Below are 18,696 nucleotides of genomic sequence, written 5' to 3'. Positions count from 1 at the left end.
AAGTATGCTGTATGTATACTTTTGACCCAACATTTTCAGTAGACCCATAATAAATTCATAAAAGAACCAAACTTCGTGAATGTTTTTTTGTGACCAACAAGTATGTGCTCCAATCACTCTATCACAAAATAATAAGAGTTGTAGAAATGATTGGAAACTCAACACAGTCATGACATTATGTTCTTTACAAGTGTATGTACACTTTTGATCGTGACTGTAGTTGCTATATATAGGCTAGGACTTCTTGTCTTATGACTTAACTGTCTGGTATGTTTCAAGTGGTGGAATCAAGTGTCAGAATACTTGTGGTTTTATTGTCAGATGACTTTTTGTCACTTCCAGTTTAACGGACACCACCATCTAGTGGCTCGTACCGGGTGTGTTGGGTGAGGTTTCCCTTTTGGTAGACATGATGATATCAGCATAATAACACATTTCCTGTCCACACCTTTTATTAAGCGCTTTTCAGATGTTCACATACTTGAAAAGACACGTGGTAAACCTCCAATAAGACCGCAGCCAAAAGAATATTTATTCTTTTCCACCGTTATGTTCCTGGAAAGTGCATAGATTTGACAGAAAGCAAAAATGAATATTTAAGACATGAACACAACCATTTCTTTCTTTTCTTTTTTTCTGGACAGCGTGTTGCGTAGGAGGAAATGTCTCTTCGGCAAATGTATAAAAATGATTTCTATTCAGATGAAAAGGGGAGGGAGGTTGGACGTGGGTGTTGTTGTTCCATCAGAGCAGGTCTTGTTGGTCAGTTGCCCCGGTTTATGCCTTGACCAAGGTGGTGAACTCTGTGGATGGACATAGAGACGTCTTATTGCAAGTGTTTGCATGTGTTTTCTGCACCTTTCCAAGAATGCTTAAGCCGCTCGTACCATCAACGCCAATCTTGCCATCTCCGTCGGTGTCGCCGGCCTTGAGGAAAATCTTGGTCTCGGCGTCGTTCAGGGTGCGTGCACCTGACTTGAAGTTCTGCAGGAACAGTCTGTGGATACACACAGGCCAATTAACTTTTTGACCTCAACCTCGCCTTCAAATTGACCTTTTTTATTTTAATTATTATGTTGTCATCCCTTAAGTGTAGTTAAGTTTAATAAAAAATTTTGAATGTATTAATTGGAATAATCTTGATTTAATTTAATTGTATTTTATCTGATTTACTCAACCATTCAGCTTTAATACATGCTTTCAATAAAATCACTGTACAATATGTCTTTTATTAAACCTAATGTTTAGTATTTGTATTTGCTTTCATTCATTGTGTTGCTATTATTTATTCAACTTCACATTAAATTTGATCATTGTAACTATAAACAAGTTTACGATATGAAACTTAAATTACTATTATTATTATTATTATTAATATTATTATATTAAATATTTGATAGAATGTTACTTTTTTACATAATTACATTTTGTTAGATATATTTGTTATTGTATACACTTATATGTATTATATATATATATATATATATATATATATATATATATATATATTTTTTTTTTTTTTTTTTTTTTTTTTTTTTTTTTACTCAACATCCTCATCAAAAGTAACAGTTTTGATTTAACTAATTTGAATGTGTTATTTAATATTATTTAATAATCTTTAAAACTAATACTAGTTATACTTACTTATTTACCTCAGGACTATTATCTTTTTATAGATAATTATTAAACATGTGTATTTAAAAAAAAAAATTGTATACACTAATATTCATTTTATATATATATATATATATATATATATATATATATATATATATATATATATATATATATATATATATATATACTCAACATCCTTATCAAAAGTAACAGTTTTGATTTAATTCATTTTAATGTGTTCTTTAATATTATTTAATAATCTATAAAACTAATACTAGTTATACTTAATTATTTTCCTCAAGACTATTATCTTTTTATAGATAATTATTAAACATGTGTATTAATATTTTTTTATTATTGTATACACTTATATTTATTTTATGTATATATATATATATATATATATATATATATATGTATATTTACTCATCATCCTCATCAAAAGTAACAGTTTTGATTTAATTAATTTTAATGTGTTGTTTAATATTATTTAATAATGTATATAATAAAACTAATACTAGTTATACTTAAATATTTACCTCAAGACTATTATCTTTTTATAGATAATTATTAAACATGTTTATTAATAATGTTTTATTATTGTATACACTTATATTTATTATATATATATATATATATATATATATATATATATATATATATATATATATATATATATATATATATATATATATATATATATATATATATATATATTTATTTACTCAACATCTTCATCAAAAGTAACAGTTTTGATTTAATTAATTTTAATGTGTTATTTAATATGATCTAATAATCTATAAAACTGGTTATACTTAATTATTTACCTCAAGACTATTATCTTTTTATAGATAATTATCAAAAATGTTTATAAATCATTTTTATTATATTTTTTTTTTTCATTTATATATTTTTATTATTCATTAAGTTTGCTTCTAATTATTTTTTATGTATTGATAATTCTCTTTTATTTAATTAAAAAAAATACACAAATGTACCTCATCTCACCATATTGGGCAACAAAATAATGACCAAGGGTCATAAATATGCCAAAAAAAAACCATGCTGCTTTAACATAAAATGTTTTTTAAGAGCTATGGGCACTATATTAAGTATAACACAAATTCTGTATGTACTTTATTATCTATTTGAAAGATAATATATCACTAAACAGTGTTTTTTTTTTTTCTTCCTGCAGGCTGAATGCTGCTGCGTGTTCTTACTTGAGCTCCTCCTCCTCAATGTAGCCGCTGTGGTCCTGATCGATGATGGCGAAAGCCTTCTTCAAGTCGTCGATGGACTTGTGGGCCAGGCCGCAGGCGCTGAAGAATTTCTTGTGGTCGAACGATCCGGCAGCTTCATTCAAAAAGACGCCAATGTTACAGCGACACGTTTCGGGGTGAGGAGCAATTTTTTTTAATTGTGATGAGTATCACCTTTGCATGCGTCCAGGGCTTTAGTGACCTCAGCATCGTGGAGTAAATTTGAGAAGGCCATTTTGATCTGCTGGATTGAAAAATAAGCTTTTTTTTAATTATCGTATCTTGCATTTTTAGCCATCCCTGATTAGAAGGAACTCCCCAAAAACGGCGAGTTAAAAGCTATTTTAGTCAAAGGTCCCTTGTGAGCATGTAACTTTATAGGTGACAAGAGCTCCAAGTCTTCTTCAAGCAGCTGACGCCGATCCTTCCAGCACACTGCAAAAACTGAAATCTAAGTAAGATTAAATATCTCAAATAAGGGTGATATTTGCTTATTTTCTGTCTGATAAGATAATTCTTCTAACTAAGCAGATTTCATGTCAGAGTGTTTTACTTGTTTTACGTGTTTTGCTCCTAAATGACCTCAGTAAGATATTACAGCTTGTTGCTGAGATTTGATGACCTATATTGAGTAAAACATGCTTGAAACGAGAATATCAACTGTTGCAAAGCTGTGTCATCAACACTCGCAAGTATAAAACTACTTTTTTAAAGTAACAATTTCTTATTTCAAGCATGAAAAAAAACAATCGTGACTTTGACACAATGTTGTCTCCCAATTAAAACGGATGGACTTTGCTGTTTTATTTTCAATGAAACAATAGAAAATAGGTACTCATATAGTAGTACAGTCGGCACAGTACAGTAACCTGACAGTTAATATTTAAACATTTAACATTTTTAACAATTTTGAACAGAAATAGTTCATGCACATTCATATGAATTCTTCAAAACTACAATTAAAGATATATATATATATATATATATATATATATATATATATATTCCTCGCACACTAATTGACTGAAAGAGCACAAACTTGACGTGATGATGTCATGTTATCGATGGAAAAATGCACTTTTAGACCATATGATTTGCCTAGGAGACCCCGAGAGTAACAAGCGGTTGCCTTGTTGCCTTTCCATTAAGAACAATAAATTAGTTTTTAGTATAAGTTTCAAGAAATGTAATGCCGAGCGCATATCATTATGTCAAGATAATGGCACTAGCATTTACTTCATTTAAGAATATTTTTCAACATATTGAGCAAAAAGGTCTCTTTTTTTTCTACCAAGAAAAGTGCACTTATTATTAGTGAGAATATACTTATTTTAAGGTATTTTTGGGTTCATTGAGGTTAGCTAATTTTTCTTGTTTTGGAAAAACTTGACAAGCCAAATTTTCTTGTTCTATTGGCAGATAATTTTGCTTAGTTCAAATAAGATACCCCTAATTCTTGTATTTTTTTTCTTCTTGTTTTTAAACACTGACTTTTTGCTTCCCCCCGACTTTTACGGTATATGCTCTACAACAAATACACATTTCTCCTCTTTTCTCCATCTTCCGTGAATCAAACTCACCTCTGACAGGGGGGCTTTGTTTAGGAGGCTTACGGATGATGCGGGACAGGAGTCGGGGAGTCGACTGCAGTGGTCGCCCGGGCGCCGCCGGTGACCTTTTATAGTTTCGCCCCAGTCGAAATCCCAGGAATTGGATAATTGACACCGGCTGAGATGATGGAGGTTGGTGGCTGGTGGCTTTCCGACATTTGTCCCCCCCCCACCCCAGCCCCCAGGCCGGGGAGCGCTCTATTTTTAAAGTTTCACAAACGAAGACGCTTAAAAGGTGCGTTTGAAGAAGTCCTCCCTGTGCTAAGAATAGTGGCGCTCTTGGAGGGCGAATTGGAAGTGGGTGCACTTTATTTAACACACAGCCTTATTCATGGTTAGTCTTTTAGATTGACTCGGGTCACATTGTTTGCATATAATGTTGGAATTTATGCAAGAACATGAAAAAAAAATCATCCCAGCTTTACATTGCAGTATATTACAAACCCATAGGTGGCAGCAGTGTCGAATGATGGGGAGTCAAGTTGTCAGCTGTCACTTTTAATACTAACAAGCCCCCCCTGGCCCCCTAAAGGAGTTTAAATTTGATAGGGCTTGAGCTTGACTGATGAGTGCTCAACATTTTTTTTTCCTGCTGACCTTTGACCCTTTGTTCACCAAAGAGGTTTAAATTGAAGTAAAACTGGAAATTATGTCAGGGAACACCGACGGGGTCAACTTTTACCAGCCGAGAGAGACCACTCGGCCGCTCATTGGACTATGCGGAAGCGTTTTCTAGGTGTCGCAAGTCTCCCGGAGTCCCGCGGGTCTTGGAGCCGAGCCCTGCTTGTGTCTGCCAATTTTCTGGCTTCAAGCCATGCGAGCCATCCAAAGCCGTTAGGAAAAAAAAAAAAAAAAAAAAAGTCAAATAGTCAAAACCCCTTGGCAAATTCCCATTGCCATTGCAGTGACATCACTTCTAGTCATGCAGTGAATGTTTGTGTTTGTGTGTGTGCATGCAAATGCAAAGAAGTGTCCAAAAAGGGTTTGACTTTTACACCAAAAGAGTATTTTATTCCTGGTTTTTCACTCTGCCTCAATTTAAAAAAAAAACAAAAACAAGTGCAGATGGGTGTACAACTTGCACAAGATTCAGAACATCAAACACATGTGAGAATAGCAACAGGTTGAAAAGATGTGCTTAATGTTGAGAAATAGTCCGCAGGCAACTCATAAATAAGGTATAAAAAATATTCTTTCAGCTGATGATTGCTCTGAATCCTGCAAAGGTTGTTTTTTTCTTGTTGTTTTTGCCGCAATTCCGTGGAATCGAGAGGATCTCGGTCAGCGGGGAACTCATGCCTTAACAAGGACCGCGAACTCTGAAAGTAGAATGAAAGCAAGGGTTAGTGCAATGTTGCTACTTTTATCAGCATTATGGCTCGATTGTGCATTTATGTTTCATTACAGAAAGTTGATCTTTTTATAGGCTCATGCAGTTGTTTGCACACTGCAAAAAGTCAGTGTTCAAAAACAAGAGAAAAAAAATGCAAAAATGAGGGGTATTTTATTTGAACTAAGCAAAATTTTCTGCCAATAGAACAAAAAAATTCGGCTTGTCAAGACTTTCCAAAACAAGTAAAATTAGCTAACCTCAATGAACCCCAAAATACCTTAAAAGAAGTATATTCTCACTAATAACAAGTGCACTTTTCTTGGTAGGAAGAAAAAACGAGACCTTTTTGCTCAATATGTTGAAAAATATATTTATATATAAATATTCTTTATATATAAATAATGATATGCGCTCGGCATCATGATTTTTTTTTCATGCTTGAAATAAGAAGTTATTACTTGTGAGTGTTGATGACACAGCTTTGCAACAGTTGATATTCTAGTTTCAAGCATGTTTTACTCAATATAGGTCATCAAATCTCAGCAACAAGCTGTAATATCTCACTGAGATCATTTAGGACCAAAACCCTTAAAACAAGTAAAACACTCTAACTTAAAATCTGCTTAGTGAGAAGAATTATCTTATCAGACAGAAAATAAGCAAATATCACCCTTATTTGAGATATTTCATCTTACTTAGATTTCAGTTTTTGCAGTGCAAAAAAAAGTGTTATTTTTATTATTATTTTTTATTTTATTCACAGACAAACGTCGTTCTGTATATTGTCAGAAAAATTGTAGGTAAATTATCAAAAAACATTCCGTTCTGAGTTCCCAATGAACAGACAAGAGGCTGTTTTTGTTGCACCAAGCAAAGGCTTGGAAAATTCCATTGTGTACGATGGGAGAAGACGGGAGGGAGGTTATCTATTGTCATCGAAGACCTGCTCAAGCTGAATCCAGTACTAGCCCAAGTCCGAGGCATCTTTTTAGTTTGTGTGAATGTGATCGAAAACAACGACTGTTTAAATACTCCCCATTCCTTTAGAAACAGATGTTGTTATGTAAACAGGGAAAGTCCAAATAAAAAGAGGCGGCGTACAATCTTTCGCCAGAGCGTGCTAAGACACTGTAAGAGGTTACAGGTCGACGCCGTCTCTCCTCAATTGAGTCCAAATATAATTATGTCTCTGTTTGATTCTTTGCTTCTTGTCTTGTTTAATAGATGTTATCAGTGTTTGAACCTGACATATACAGGTAAAAGCCAGTAAATTAGAATATTTTGAAAAACTTGATTTATTTCAGTAATTGCATTCAAAAGGTGTAACTTGTTTATTATATTTATTCATTGCACACAGACTGATGCATTCAAATGTTTATTTCATTTAATTTTGATGATTTGAATGAAAATCCAAAATTCCGTGTGTCACAAAATTAGAATATTACTTAAGGCTAATACAAAAAAGGGATTTTTAGAAATGTTGGCCAACTGAAAAGTATGAAAATGAAAAATATGAGCATGTACAATACTCAATACTTGGTTGGAGCTCCTTTTGCCTCAATTACTGCGTTAATGCGGCGTGGCATGGAGTCGATGAGTTTCTGGCACTGCTCAGGTGTTATGAGAGCCCAGGTTGCTCTGATAGTGGCCTTCAACTCTTCTGCGTTTTTGGGTCTGGCATTCTGCATCTTCCTTTTCACAATACCCCACATTTTTTCTATGGGGCTAAGGTCAGGGGAGTTGGCGGGCCAATTTAGAACAGAAATACCATGGTCCGTAAACCAGGCACGGGTAGATTTTGCGCTTTGTGCAGGCGCCAAGTCCTGTTGGAACTTGAAATCTCCATCTCCATAGAGCAGGTCAGCAGCAGGAAGCATGAAGTGCTCTAAAACTTGCTGGTAGACGGCTGCGTTGACCCTGGATCTCAGGAAACAGAGTGGACCGACACCAGCAGATGACATGGCACCCCAAACCATCACTGATGGTGGAAACTTTACACTAGACTTCAGGCAACGTGGATCCTGTGCCTCTCCTGTCTTCCTCCAGACTCTGGGACCTCGATTTCCAAAGGAAATGCCAAATTTACATGGTTGGGTGATGGTTTGGGGTGCCATGTCATCTGCTGGTGTCGGTCCACTCTGTTTCCTGAGATCCAGGGTCAACGCAGCCGTCTACCAGCAAGTTTTAGAGCACTTCATGCTTCCTGCTGCTGACCTGCTCTATGGAGATGGAGATTTCAAGTTCCAACAGGACTTGGCGCCTGCACACAGCGCAAAATCTACCCGTGCCTGGTTTACGGACCATGGTATTTCTGTTCTAAATTGGCCCGCCAACTCCCCTGACCTTAGCCCCATAGAAAATCTGTGGGGTATTGTGAAAAGGAAGATGCAGAATGCCAGACCCAAAAACGCAGAAGAGTTGAAGGCCACTATCAGAGCAACCTGGGCTCTCATAACACCTGAGCAGTGCCAGAAACTCATCGACTCCATGCCACGCCGCATTAACGCAGTAATTGAGGCAAAAGGAGCTCCAACCAAGTATTGAGTATTGTACATGCTCATATTTTTCATTTTCATACTTTTCAGTTGGCCAACATTTCTAAAAATCCCTTTTTTGTATTAGCCTTAAGTAATATTCTAATTTTGTGACACACGGAATTTTGGATTTTCATTTGTTGCCACTTCAAATCATCAAAATTAAATGAAATAAACATTTGAATGCATCAGTCTGTGTGCAATGAATAAATATAATGTACAAGTTACACCTTTTGAATGCAATTACTGAAATAAATCAAGTTTTTCAAAATATTCTAATTTACTGGCTTTTACCTGTATAGTGTGTGAATGTGAGTGTGAATGTTGTCTGTCTATCTGTGTTGGCCCTGCGATGAGGTGGCGACTTGTCCAGGGTGTACCCCGCCTTCCGCCCGAATGCAGCTGAGATAGGCTCCAGCACCCCCCGCGACCCCAAAAAGGGACAAGCGGTAGGAAATGGATGGATGGAATATCGTTTCTTTTGTTAGTATCAGAGTATGTCTGCAGAAAGGTCATCCCCAGAAGCACACAGTTTATGGACAGGGACCCACAGTTAAAATAAAAAATCATCATATAATATACAAAATACAATACATTTCAAAATCTACCCGACAAATACCCATTTACAATTTCATTTATAAATAAAAAAGGAATCTTTAAATCCACCAAATCAGTCTCAATATCATATTATTCAAATGTGATTAAAAGGTTGCATCTTGAAGATCTGCGATAATCTCATCATGCATACAGAGGTCAAGATCAAAATGATGCGACTAATGTGAAGTCCTCAACCATAAGGGGTGTGCTAAATGTACTAAACATAACGTCGCAATACATTTAGCTTAAAATGCTTTTTAAAAATGTTTAAAGAATGTGATTATTTTATAGAGCTATCAATCTCATTCCAGATCATCGGGCCTCTACAGGCTATACCAAAGCTGGTTAAAGATATGGTCATAAGTAGTAATGTCCGATAATATCGGATTGCCGATATTATCAGCCGATAAATACTTTAAAATTTAGATTCGGAAATTATCGGTATCGGTTTCATAATTATCGGTGAATGCAAGGCATACTTGGTCAACAGCCATACAGGTCACACTGAGGGTGGCCGTATAAACAACTTTAACACTGTTACAAATATGCGCCACACTGTGAACCCACACCAAACAAGAATGACAAACTCATTTCGGGAGAACATCCGCACCGTAACACAACATAAACACAACAGAACAAATACCCAGAACCCCTTCCAGCACTAAATCTTCCGTAACGCTACAATATACACCCCCCAATATACACCGATTTATTTTGGAAAACCTTGTTACATTGTTTGATACATCCAGCGGGCCATCACAATAAAATTAGGCATAATAATGTGTTAATTCCACGACTGTATATATCGGAATCGGTTGATATCGGAATCGGTAATTAAGAGTTGGACAATATCGGATATCGTCAAAAATGCCATTATCGGACATCTCTAGTCATAAGTCTCACCCTCAATTCCGATCTTGCCGTCGCCATCGCTGTCACCGGCGGCGAGGAAGGCCTTGGTCTCCTTATCGGTGAGTGCCCTCGCAGATGCGGAGAAGTTCTGTAGGAACAGCCTGAGGGGGGGAAATAAGACGGACAAAACCAAATTGTTACTCTTAAAAACATAAAAAAAAATAATATTAAGAATTTATTTTAAAATATATCTCATTCCAAACAAATTGATACAATGATTTTTTTTTAAATATATACAATTTGTGTTTCACGTGTTTGGAAATAAATACTTTTAATTTTATGCACTGGAATTCCATAGTTCAACCACACTACAAAATTGTATCACTTTTTTGAATTTTTCAAGTTTTTGAAAAAAATAAAAATAAATAATTCTCATTAATTGGGGAGAGGGAAGTCTGGACTTTTCTGCTTAGGCTGTTGCCCCCGCGACCCGACCTCGGATAAGCGGAAGAAAATGGATGGATGGATTAATTTCATTATCATCGTCATTAATTTTAGAATGAGGTTAGCGTGGTACTTGAAAGTCACTCAAATATTTTAAAAATACATATTGTAATACAGTAAAAGGCAAATTTACTTTCAAAAGAAATATTATTATATTTGTAAAAAAATATCACTTTAAGATTATTTTCTATCATAATTTCCTTGTTTGAAAGTTGTATCTGTTGTCAGTTATCAAATATGGTTGCTTTTGCCCTATAAACAGGCTATTAACGACTCAAGTTCTGGGAAAAAATTACATATAATAATACATAATAATACAATAATGCATATATAATATAATACTTAAATCAATATATTTAAATTACTAATTAAATTAATTATTTTAAAATATGTATTTTAAATGGATACATACATTATTTTGGTTGCTTTTTAATAGAATAGAATAGAACGCTTTATTGTTGTTAACCATGAGACCATGATGAAAATATAGGTGGCTACTCTGTTAGGTGCAGTTGAAATACAATATTAACAATAAATAACATGTTACTACTTTAATACTCAAGTTCCTGGAGAAATATTTAATTACAAACTATTTTAAAAAATATGGATGGATGGATAATAGTTAAATCAATATATTTAAATGAAGATTTTAGAATATGCATTTTAGAATATTTCTTTTAAATGGCTAGGTACAAAAAAAGTTTTTGGGCAGCTTTTGCCCAATAAAAATATATAACAAGAAAATATTTAGAAAAAAAAAATATATATATATATAATAGAGTTAAATCAATATATTTAAATAATTATATTAATTATTTTTAAATATATATTTTTAATTTCTATGTAAAAGACAAAAAAAACATTGCCCTGTAATGTTACTACTAACTACTTAAGTTCCTGTAGAAAATCCATAAGTAGAAATATATTTTTTAAATATGTCCAATATTACAGTTGAATAAAAAATATTTAAATTAATATAGTAATTATTTTTCGAATATATATATATATACATATATATATATATATATATATATATATATATATATATATATATATATATATATATATATATATATATATATATATATATATATATATATATATACGTCAAATTAGTTGCTTTTGCCCTATAAATACACAACACAAGTTCCAACACAAAACATACAACGAGAAAAAATATGTATATGTATTATTTACGTTAAATAAATACATTTAAATTATTATAGAACTTTTTTTATTTTTATTTTTTAATGACTAAGTAAAATAAATAATCTGATGGGCTATTCGGCCTGATTTTGCCCTATACAAACACAGCTCAAGTTCCAATATAAAACATACAAAGAAAAATTATTATAAATAAATAGATAAATAAAATAAATAAATACATTTTATATTTATATATATATATATATATATATATATATATATATATATATATATATATATATATATATATATATATATATATATATATATATATATATATATATATAATTTAGGTTAAATAAATACATTTAAATAATTATAGTATTTTTATTTTATTTTTTATGACTACGTAAAATAAATAACCCGATGGGCTGTTTGGCTTGCTTTTGCCCTGTACAGTTACTATTAACTACTCAAATTACTGGAAAAAATATATAACTAGGAAAAAAATACAATGTTATAATTAAATGAATATATTTAAATAAATATTTTACAATATTTCTATTAAATGGCTAGGAAAATCAAATGGATTGTTTTGGCTGCTTTTGCCCCATAACCTTCGTTCCTAGAGATTATATATCATTTTAAAATATTTTTAAAAACATGTAGAATATTATAGTTGAATTAAGATATTGAAAGGTGACACGTCCAATGTATATTTTAAAATACATGTCTTACTTGAGCTCCTCCTCCTCAATGAAGCCACTGTTGTCCTGATCAATGATCTGGAAGGCCTTCTTCACATCATCTGAGGACTTGCCGGCCAGGCCGCATGCCTTGAAGAAGCTCTTATAGTTGAAAGAGTCGGCGGCTGCAGGACAAAGACATAAAATAGACAAATAAATACATTAAAAATACAAAAAAAATAGAAGAGTTACACAGGAATAATACAAAATCCTCAATGGATTGTTTTAGCTGCTTTTGCCCCATAAAGACACAACTCAAGTTCCAATATAATACATACAACGAGGAAATATATATATTTTTTAAATATACAATATACTAAATATTAAAATAATATTAATATACATGTTTAATAATTATCTATAAAAAGATAATAATATTGAGGTAAATAATTAAGTACAAGTAGTATCAGTTTTATAGATTATTAAATAACACATTAAAATTACTTAAATCAAAACTGTTACTTTTGATGAGGATGTTGAGTAAATATATATATAGTACTGATTAAAAAGGAAAAAAAAGAAAGTAAGAACAAAAATAAAAAATCACAAACATATAGAGAAGTGTCATTGAATAAAAACAACAACAACAACAAAGAAAAAAAAAGTTGAGGTAAGTGAAAAGATTCATTGTAAGAATTTTTTTAAACAATTTTTGGAGAGAATCGACTTTTTCATTTATTTTACATTTATTTTTATTTAACATATATATATATATATATATATATATATATATATATATATTTTACATTTATTTTTATTTAATATATATATATATATATATATATATATATATATATATATATATATATATATATGTCTTAATAAGGTTATCCAAAAAATAGTGCTCGATACCGTAGTAGAGCGCAATATATGTATGTGTGGGGAAAAAAAAATCACAAAACTATTTCATCTCTACAGGCCTGTTTCATGAGGGGGGTACCCTCAATCGTCAGGAGATTTTTTTTTTTTTTTTTTTTTATTTTTTTTTTCCTGACGATTGAGGGTACCCCCCTCATGAAACAGGCCTGTAGAGATGAAATAGTCTTGTGATTTTTTTTTTCCCCACACATACATATATATATATATATATATATATATATATATATATATGTTAAATAAAAATAAATGTAAAATAAATGAAAATGTCGATTCTCTCCAAAAATTGTTTAAAAAAAAATCTTACAATGAATCTTTTCACTTACCTCAACTTTTTTTTTCTTTGTTGTTGTTGTTATTGTTTTTATTCAATGACACTTCTCTATATGTTTGTGATTTTTTACTTTTGTTCTTACCTTTTTTTTTTCTTCCTTTTTAATCAGTTATTGTGATTCTCTATCTGCTTGTGGTGAAGAGGAAGGCAGTACATTGCTACCCGCTGGGACTGAAATGTAGGACTGGTGGTGGGGGGGTGTTATTATTTTACTTTTATTATTTTTTTGTAATTTTTGAATTATTTTTTTATTTTTATTTTTATTTTTTTATTTTTTTTTGTATAGCTCGGTTGGTAGATTGTCCGTGCCAGCAACTTGAGGGTTGCAGGTTCCATCCCCGCTTCCGCCATCCTAGTCACTGCCGTCGTGTCCTTGGGCATGACACTTTACCCACCTGCTCCCAGTGCCACCCACACTGGTTTAAATGTAACTTAGATATTGGGTTTCACTATGTAAAGCGCTTTGAGTCACTAGAGAAAAGGGCTATATAAATATAATTCACTTCACAAATTTATTTTTATTTTTTTGGGGGGGCGGGACAAAAAAAAGTCTCAGTACTTGTATTATGATTTCCCTATCAAATGAATAAATAAATATTATTAAAAAAATAAAAATAAATAAATCTTACCTGCACAACCAGCCAGAGCTGCTTTCATATCAGCATCATTGAGGACACCAGCGAAGGCCATTTTTTTCTTATTCTTAGGAGAGAGAAAAAAACAAGTCATAAATCACACTGGCCGCTGGTCACATCACAGAATGCAATTATTGTTATTATTTTCATCTGAAAAAGTGAAGAATTATTGCATGAAAAAACTATAACCATGGTGCTTAACCCAACCAGGCGATACAAATGACTTATGGCCTCGGTGATCATGCATGCATGTTCATCCAACTCAAGAAATGAAGCTCCTTAACAAGACTCTCAGTGATGGCTGACTCTTTCTAGCAGCATCCGATATTTCAACATAGCACAAATGATCATCCACAAATCCTCCGGAGAGTCCCCGCGATCCGCACTGTCATGATTGCGATAGTAGTCCAGGGTGTAGTTGTCCTCGTAAAGAGTCCTCGTTTGTGAGTCGCTCACCTTTTTGCGGCTGCGTTGAGGCGAGTGAAAACCAAGGTGGACTCTGAAGTGAATGTCCCGAGTTGCCTCCGCCCGCCTCTTATATATCCTCCAGCAACACCATTTACAGAGCTTTGGGGTCTTCGGTATCGGGTGCCAAGATGCATGGCTTTCAAAAAAATGTGTCTACTAGTCCAGTCTATTTTTAACGCAACAAATGAGGACGTAACCACGTGCGACGGGGACCGGCCGCGGGAGTAACCCGAGCACAGCACACCCGGTGACGCAAAAGTCAATATAATCATTAAAAGATTCCAGAACATTCAATGTGAGGCACTTGTATCATTAAAAAAAAAAAAAAAAGCAGCTTAAAAAAGGCATAATGAGGCCCCTGGGGGGTCGTTCTTGGTTGCGGGCCAAGTCATATTGCTGGGGGTCAATTTGAAATGAAGGCCAATGAGAGCCGAGTGTTTATTAGTGTGATAATGACTTGTATCGTCATATTTCAACGCGCTCATTGACACATTTATGTTAGGCTGTGCAAAGGTCCTGAGACAACATTCCATCCTATTAAAGTGGTATTTATTTAGTTTAGCATTTTTTTTTTATCAGTGTCTAGTAGGGGTGTAATGGTACGCAGAAATTTCGGTTCGGTACATACCTCGGTTTAGAGGTCACAGTTCGGTTCATTTTCGGTACAGTAAGAAAACAACAAAATGTAAATTTTGGGGTTATTTATTTCCCAAATTTGCAAAATCTTCCACCAAAAATATTTTTCTTAGTGGAATATTTGATGTGAAGTAATGGGAACCTTGGATAGGTCAATAATTCATAATAACATTGATTTTGATTCAATATTGTCACGACTAGGACTGTGGCTTGGTTTGTTCTCCCGTGGTGCAAATGAACTGGACTGGTCAAGGCTTGAAGGTGGGTACATGATTTATTTAAACTATCAAAAAAGGAATAAACGAAAAGCGCGCACAGGGGCGGAGGTACAAAACTAGACTATAAACACAAAACTTGCACATTGGCAGAAACTATGAACAATTAAACAAAACACTAACTGTGGCTTAATAAACAAAAACTTACTTGGCATGGAACCGGCATGAAAAAAAGAGTAGCAAGGGTCATCACATCAGGGTGTGGAGAGTGTGCAGGAGCATAAATGCGGGGAGGTCGTCAGGACGAACAACAGAAAATGAATGAACTTAAATACTATGGACATGATTAGTGAAAGCAGGTGCGTGACTCAAAACGTGAAACAGGTGCGTGACGTGACAGGTGACAACTAATGGTTGCTATGGTGACAAACAAGAGTGCACAATGAGTCCAAACGTGGAACAGGTGAAACTAATGGGTAATCATGCAAACAAGACATGGGAGTGAAAAGCCAGAAACTAAACAAAACATGACTTAAAACAAAACTTGATTACACAGACATGACACAATATTATGTTTTGAGCAATGACAGTTTGAAAGAAGAAAAAAAAACAGCTTTGTTTTATTAGTCAACATTGCAACTTTTTCTAAATTACATTTAAGCTTTTTTATTTCACTTTTGTTATGTTTTTGTTTATTTTAATAGTATTTTTAGAATGTGCCGTGGGCCTTTAAAACATTAGCTGTGGGCCGCAAATGGCCTCCGGGGCACACTTTTGACACCCCTGCTATATATATAATAAAAAATTAAATGTGATAAATCTATGGATAAAAAGCAGAGCCTGGCGACGCATGCGCGTTTATCATAACTCTCTCTCTCTCTCTCTGTCTCTGCCCCTCCCTCACCAATGCTGCTGCGCGCACAATTTGTTTTGTTTTTAACCCCTTCTTAACCCTGAACGTACATTGAAAATACACGCAACCCTAACTCAAAATGCCGGACATTCGAGGCATTTAAGAAACTCCGCAAAAGAGGACATGTCTGGTGAAAAGAGGACGTGTGGTCAGTCTATCGTAGCCCGTTAGCTGCTAGCATGCCGTGTGTTGTGCCTCGGTGTGCATTGTTTACACAACGTGCGTTACGCTACTTAATATGTCCGTGTGGAAACTCGTTCGGTACACCTCCGAACCGAACCGGAACCCCCGTACCGAAACGGTTCAATACAAATACACGTACCGTTACACCCCTAGTGTCTAGTTGTATTTCTGTACAACCATAAAACACAATAAGACAGTAGAAAAGTGGAAAATAGTACAGTGAGTCATTTTAGTTACTGTCACGTACAACAAAAGTTGACATACTGTTACGGCTCAGGCTCCTGCCAACGCCGCTCATCCGTCTGTGCGCACCTCGGGACACGCCCACGGGTGCGCACATCCAGGGACGCGCCGCGCGCGTCCCCGCCCTGCAGCAGCCACCAGCTGCAATCACTCACCGTCAATCTACACTCCTGGGTCTGATGAGGGCAAGCTCAATAAAGGACCAGTGGACCCAAGGATCGTCGCGGGAACTTAGTTTTCTCATGGTGTACCGTAAGGCTTATGATCTCTCTCTCTCTCTCTGCGTGTTTTCCCTCGTGTCTGACATCCTTGTTTGTTCTCCCGTGTCCCCGCAGTACCCTCCGTCGCCTGGAAAGTGAGCTGTGCGTTTCACTTTTCCCTGGATCTCCCTCTGGACTCTTGACTACCTCCTTCGTTTCTCGACCTCTCGCTCGCCCCTGGATTCCGACGCCTCTCTCTCGCCCCGGATAACCTGCCTGCCCCATGGACTTCCTCGTATCTCGTTCAACACGTTGGTAACACTCACTTCAGTTAACTACACACATAGTCTTACACCACACACTCTTGTATTCTAGTTCACACTCCATTTCCTTAGTTTATATTAGTATTGTTTGTTATTATTATATATATTGAATATACAATATATATATATAATAAATAATTGTACATACTGCCCCCTGGTGTCTGTTTGCCGTCACCTCCCCTTAGTCCAAACACAACACATACACTTGTAAAGAACATAATGTCATGGCTGTCTTGAGTTTCCAATCATTTCTACAACTCTTATTTTTTTGTGATAGAGTGATTGGAGCACATACTTGTTGGTCACAAAAAACATTCATGAAGAATTGGTACGCCTCCTCTTTTATTTGGACTTTCCCTGATTACATTGCAACAGCTGATTCTAAGGGAGGGGGGTCATAAACAGTTCAAAGAAAAGGTCGTAAAACAATTCAAAGAAGAGGTGCCTGGAGCTTGGGCAGATCCTGCTTTCTCTCCGCTTGGTAGATCTCGGGTCAAGACAAAATCTTTTTGTGGATTACAATACATCAAAGAAACAGAACCCTCATGTCGCTCCCCATCCTACACAGTGGAGTTTTACAAGCCTTTTTGTTTGGTAGGCTCAAAGACAGCTTTTGTCCTCTCGCAGGGCGAGCTGAAGTTTTGTGTTAACTTAGATACAAATATTCTGACAGTAAATAAATACAAAATACATGAATAATCTGTAGAAGCAGGAAGTTATCTGTATTGGTATTGGCTTGAAAATACAAACCCCAAAACTGGCACGTTGTGTAAATGGTAAATAAAAACAGAATACAATGATTTGCTAATCCTTTTCAACTTATATTCAATTGAATAGACTGCAAAGACAAGATATTTAACGTTCGAACTGGAAAACGTTGTTACTTTGTGCAAATATTAGCTCATTTGGAATTTGATGCCTGCAACATATTTCAAAAAAGCTGGCACAAGTGGCAAAAAAGACCGAGAAAGTTGAGGAATGCTCATCAAACACTTATTTGGAACATCCCACAGGTGAACAGGCTAATTGGGAACAGGTGGGTGCCGTGGTTGGGTATAAAAGCAGCTTCCATGAAATGCTCAGTCATTCACAAACAAGGATGGGGCGAGGGTCACCACTTTGTCAACAAATGCGTGAGCAAATTGTTTAAGAACAGCATTTTTTCAAGCAGCTATTGCACGGAATTCAGGGATTTCACCATCTACGGTCTGTAATATCATCAAAAGGTTCAGAGAATCTGGAGAAATCACCGCACGTAAGCGATGATAAAAGCGACATCAGTGTGTAAAGGATATCACCACATGGGCTCAGGAACACTTCAGAAAACCACTGTCAGTAACTGCAGTTTGTCGCTACATCTGTAAGTGCAAGTTAAAACTCTACTATGCAAAGCGAAAGCCATTTATCAACAACACCCAGAAACGCTGCCGGCTTCGCTGGGCCTGAGCTCATCCAAGATGGACTGATGC

At 34.8% G+C, this 18,696-nt stretch overlaps 2 protein-coding genes across 3 annotated transcripts; both read right to left on the bottom strand.

Annotated features, from left to right (window-relative positions):
- Nucleotides 1–434: 434 nt before the first annotated feature.
- Nucleotides 435–4,580, bottom strand: LOC133615102 (parvalbumin beta-like). 2 transcript variants are annotated; one of them, XM_061973455.2, is made up of 5 exons: nucleotides 4,460–4,580; nucleotides 3,054–3,123; nucleotides 2,841–2,973; nucleotides 888–997; nucleotides 435–803 (listed from the first exon to the last, which is right to left on the bottom strand). In XM_061973455.2, the coding sequence occupies exons 2-5, from the start codon at nucleotides 3,112–3,114 to the stop codon at nucleotides 778–780; spliced, it is 330 nt and encodes a 109-aa protein (XP_061829439.1). In that variant the 5' UTR covers nucleotides 3,115–3,123; nucleotides 4,460–4,580; the 3' UTR covers nucleotides 435–777. The 2 variants fall into 2 exon arrangements, with proteins under 2 accessions (XP_061829439.1, XP_061829440.1); XM_061973456.2 differs by having other exon boundaries at nucleotides 3,054–3,120; nucleotides 4,460–4,553.
- Nucleotides 4,581–5,472: 892 nt separating this feature from the next.
- On the bottom strand, nucleotides 5,473–14,563 carry LOC133615103 (parvalbumin beta-1-like). Its single transcript, XM_061973457.2, has 5 exons — nucleotides 14,503–14,563; nucleotides 14,041–14,113; nucleotides 12,194–12,326; nucleotides 9,857–9,966; nucleotides 5,473–5,808 (listed from the first exon to the last, which is right to left on the bottom strand). Exons 2-5 carry the CDS (start codon nucleotides 14,099–14,101, stop codon nucleotides 5,783–5,785), a joined length of 330 nt encoding a protein of 109 aa, XP_061829441.1. The 5' UTR covers nucleotides 14,102–14,113; nucleotides 14,503–14,563; the 3' UTR covers nucleotides 5,473–5,782.
- Between the last annotated feature and the right edge of the window lie 4,133 nt (nucleotides 14,564–18,696).

Source organism: Nerophis lumbriciformis, linkage group LG22 (assembly GCF_033978685.3).
Source record: "Nerophis lumbriciformis linkage group LG22, RoL_Nlum_v2.1, whole genome shotgun sequence".
In the NCBI taxonomy this organism is placed as follows: Eukaryota; Metazoa; Chordata; class Actinopteri; order Syngnathiformes; family Syngnathidae; genus Nerophis; species Nerophis lumbriciformis.
The sequence above is the reverse complement of the archived record's forward strand: the minus strand, read 5'-3'. Positions and strand labels throughout refer to the sequence as shown.

What these genes read in the sequence shown, in the direction of transcription:
- LOC133615103 (XM_061973457.2), bottom strand. Translation starts at nt 14,101, where the DNA reads ATGGCCTTCGCTGGTGTCCTCAATGATGCTGATATGAAAGCAGCTCTG. An exon ending in AGCTCTGGCTGGTTGTGCAG is followed by an intron (nt 12,327 to 14,040) that starts GTAAGATTTATT and finishes TTTGTCCTGCAG; the next exon opens with CCGCCGACTCTTTCAACTAT. An exon ending in CGGCAAGATCGGAATTGAGG is followed by an intron (nt 5,809 to 9,856) that starts GTGAGACTTATG and finishes TTCTACTTTCAG; the next exon opens with AGTTCGCGGTCCTTGTTAAG.
- LOC133615102 (XM_061973455.2), bottom strand. Translation starts at nt 3,114, where the DNA reads ATGGCCTTCTCAAATTTACTCCACGATGCTGAGGTCACTAAAGCCCTG. An exon ending in AGCCCTGGACGCATGCAAAG is followed by an intron (nt 2,974 to 3,053) that starts GTGATACTCATC and finishes TTTTGAATGAAG; the next exon opens with CTGCCGGATCGTTCGACCAC. An exon ending in ATTGAGGAGGAGGAGCTCAA is followed by an intron (nt 998 to 2,840) that starts GTAAGAACACGC and finishes GTGTATCCACAG; the next exon opens with ACTGTTCCTGCAGAACTTCA.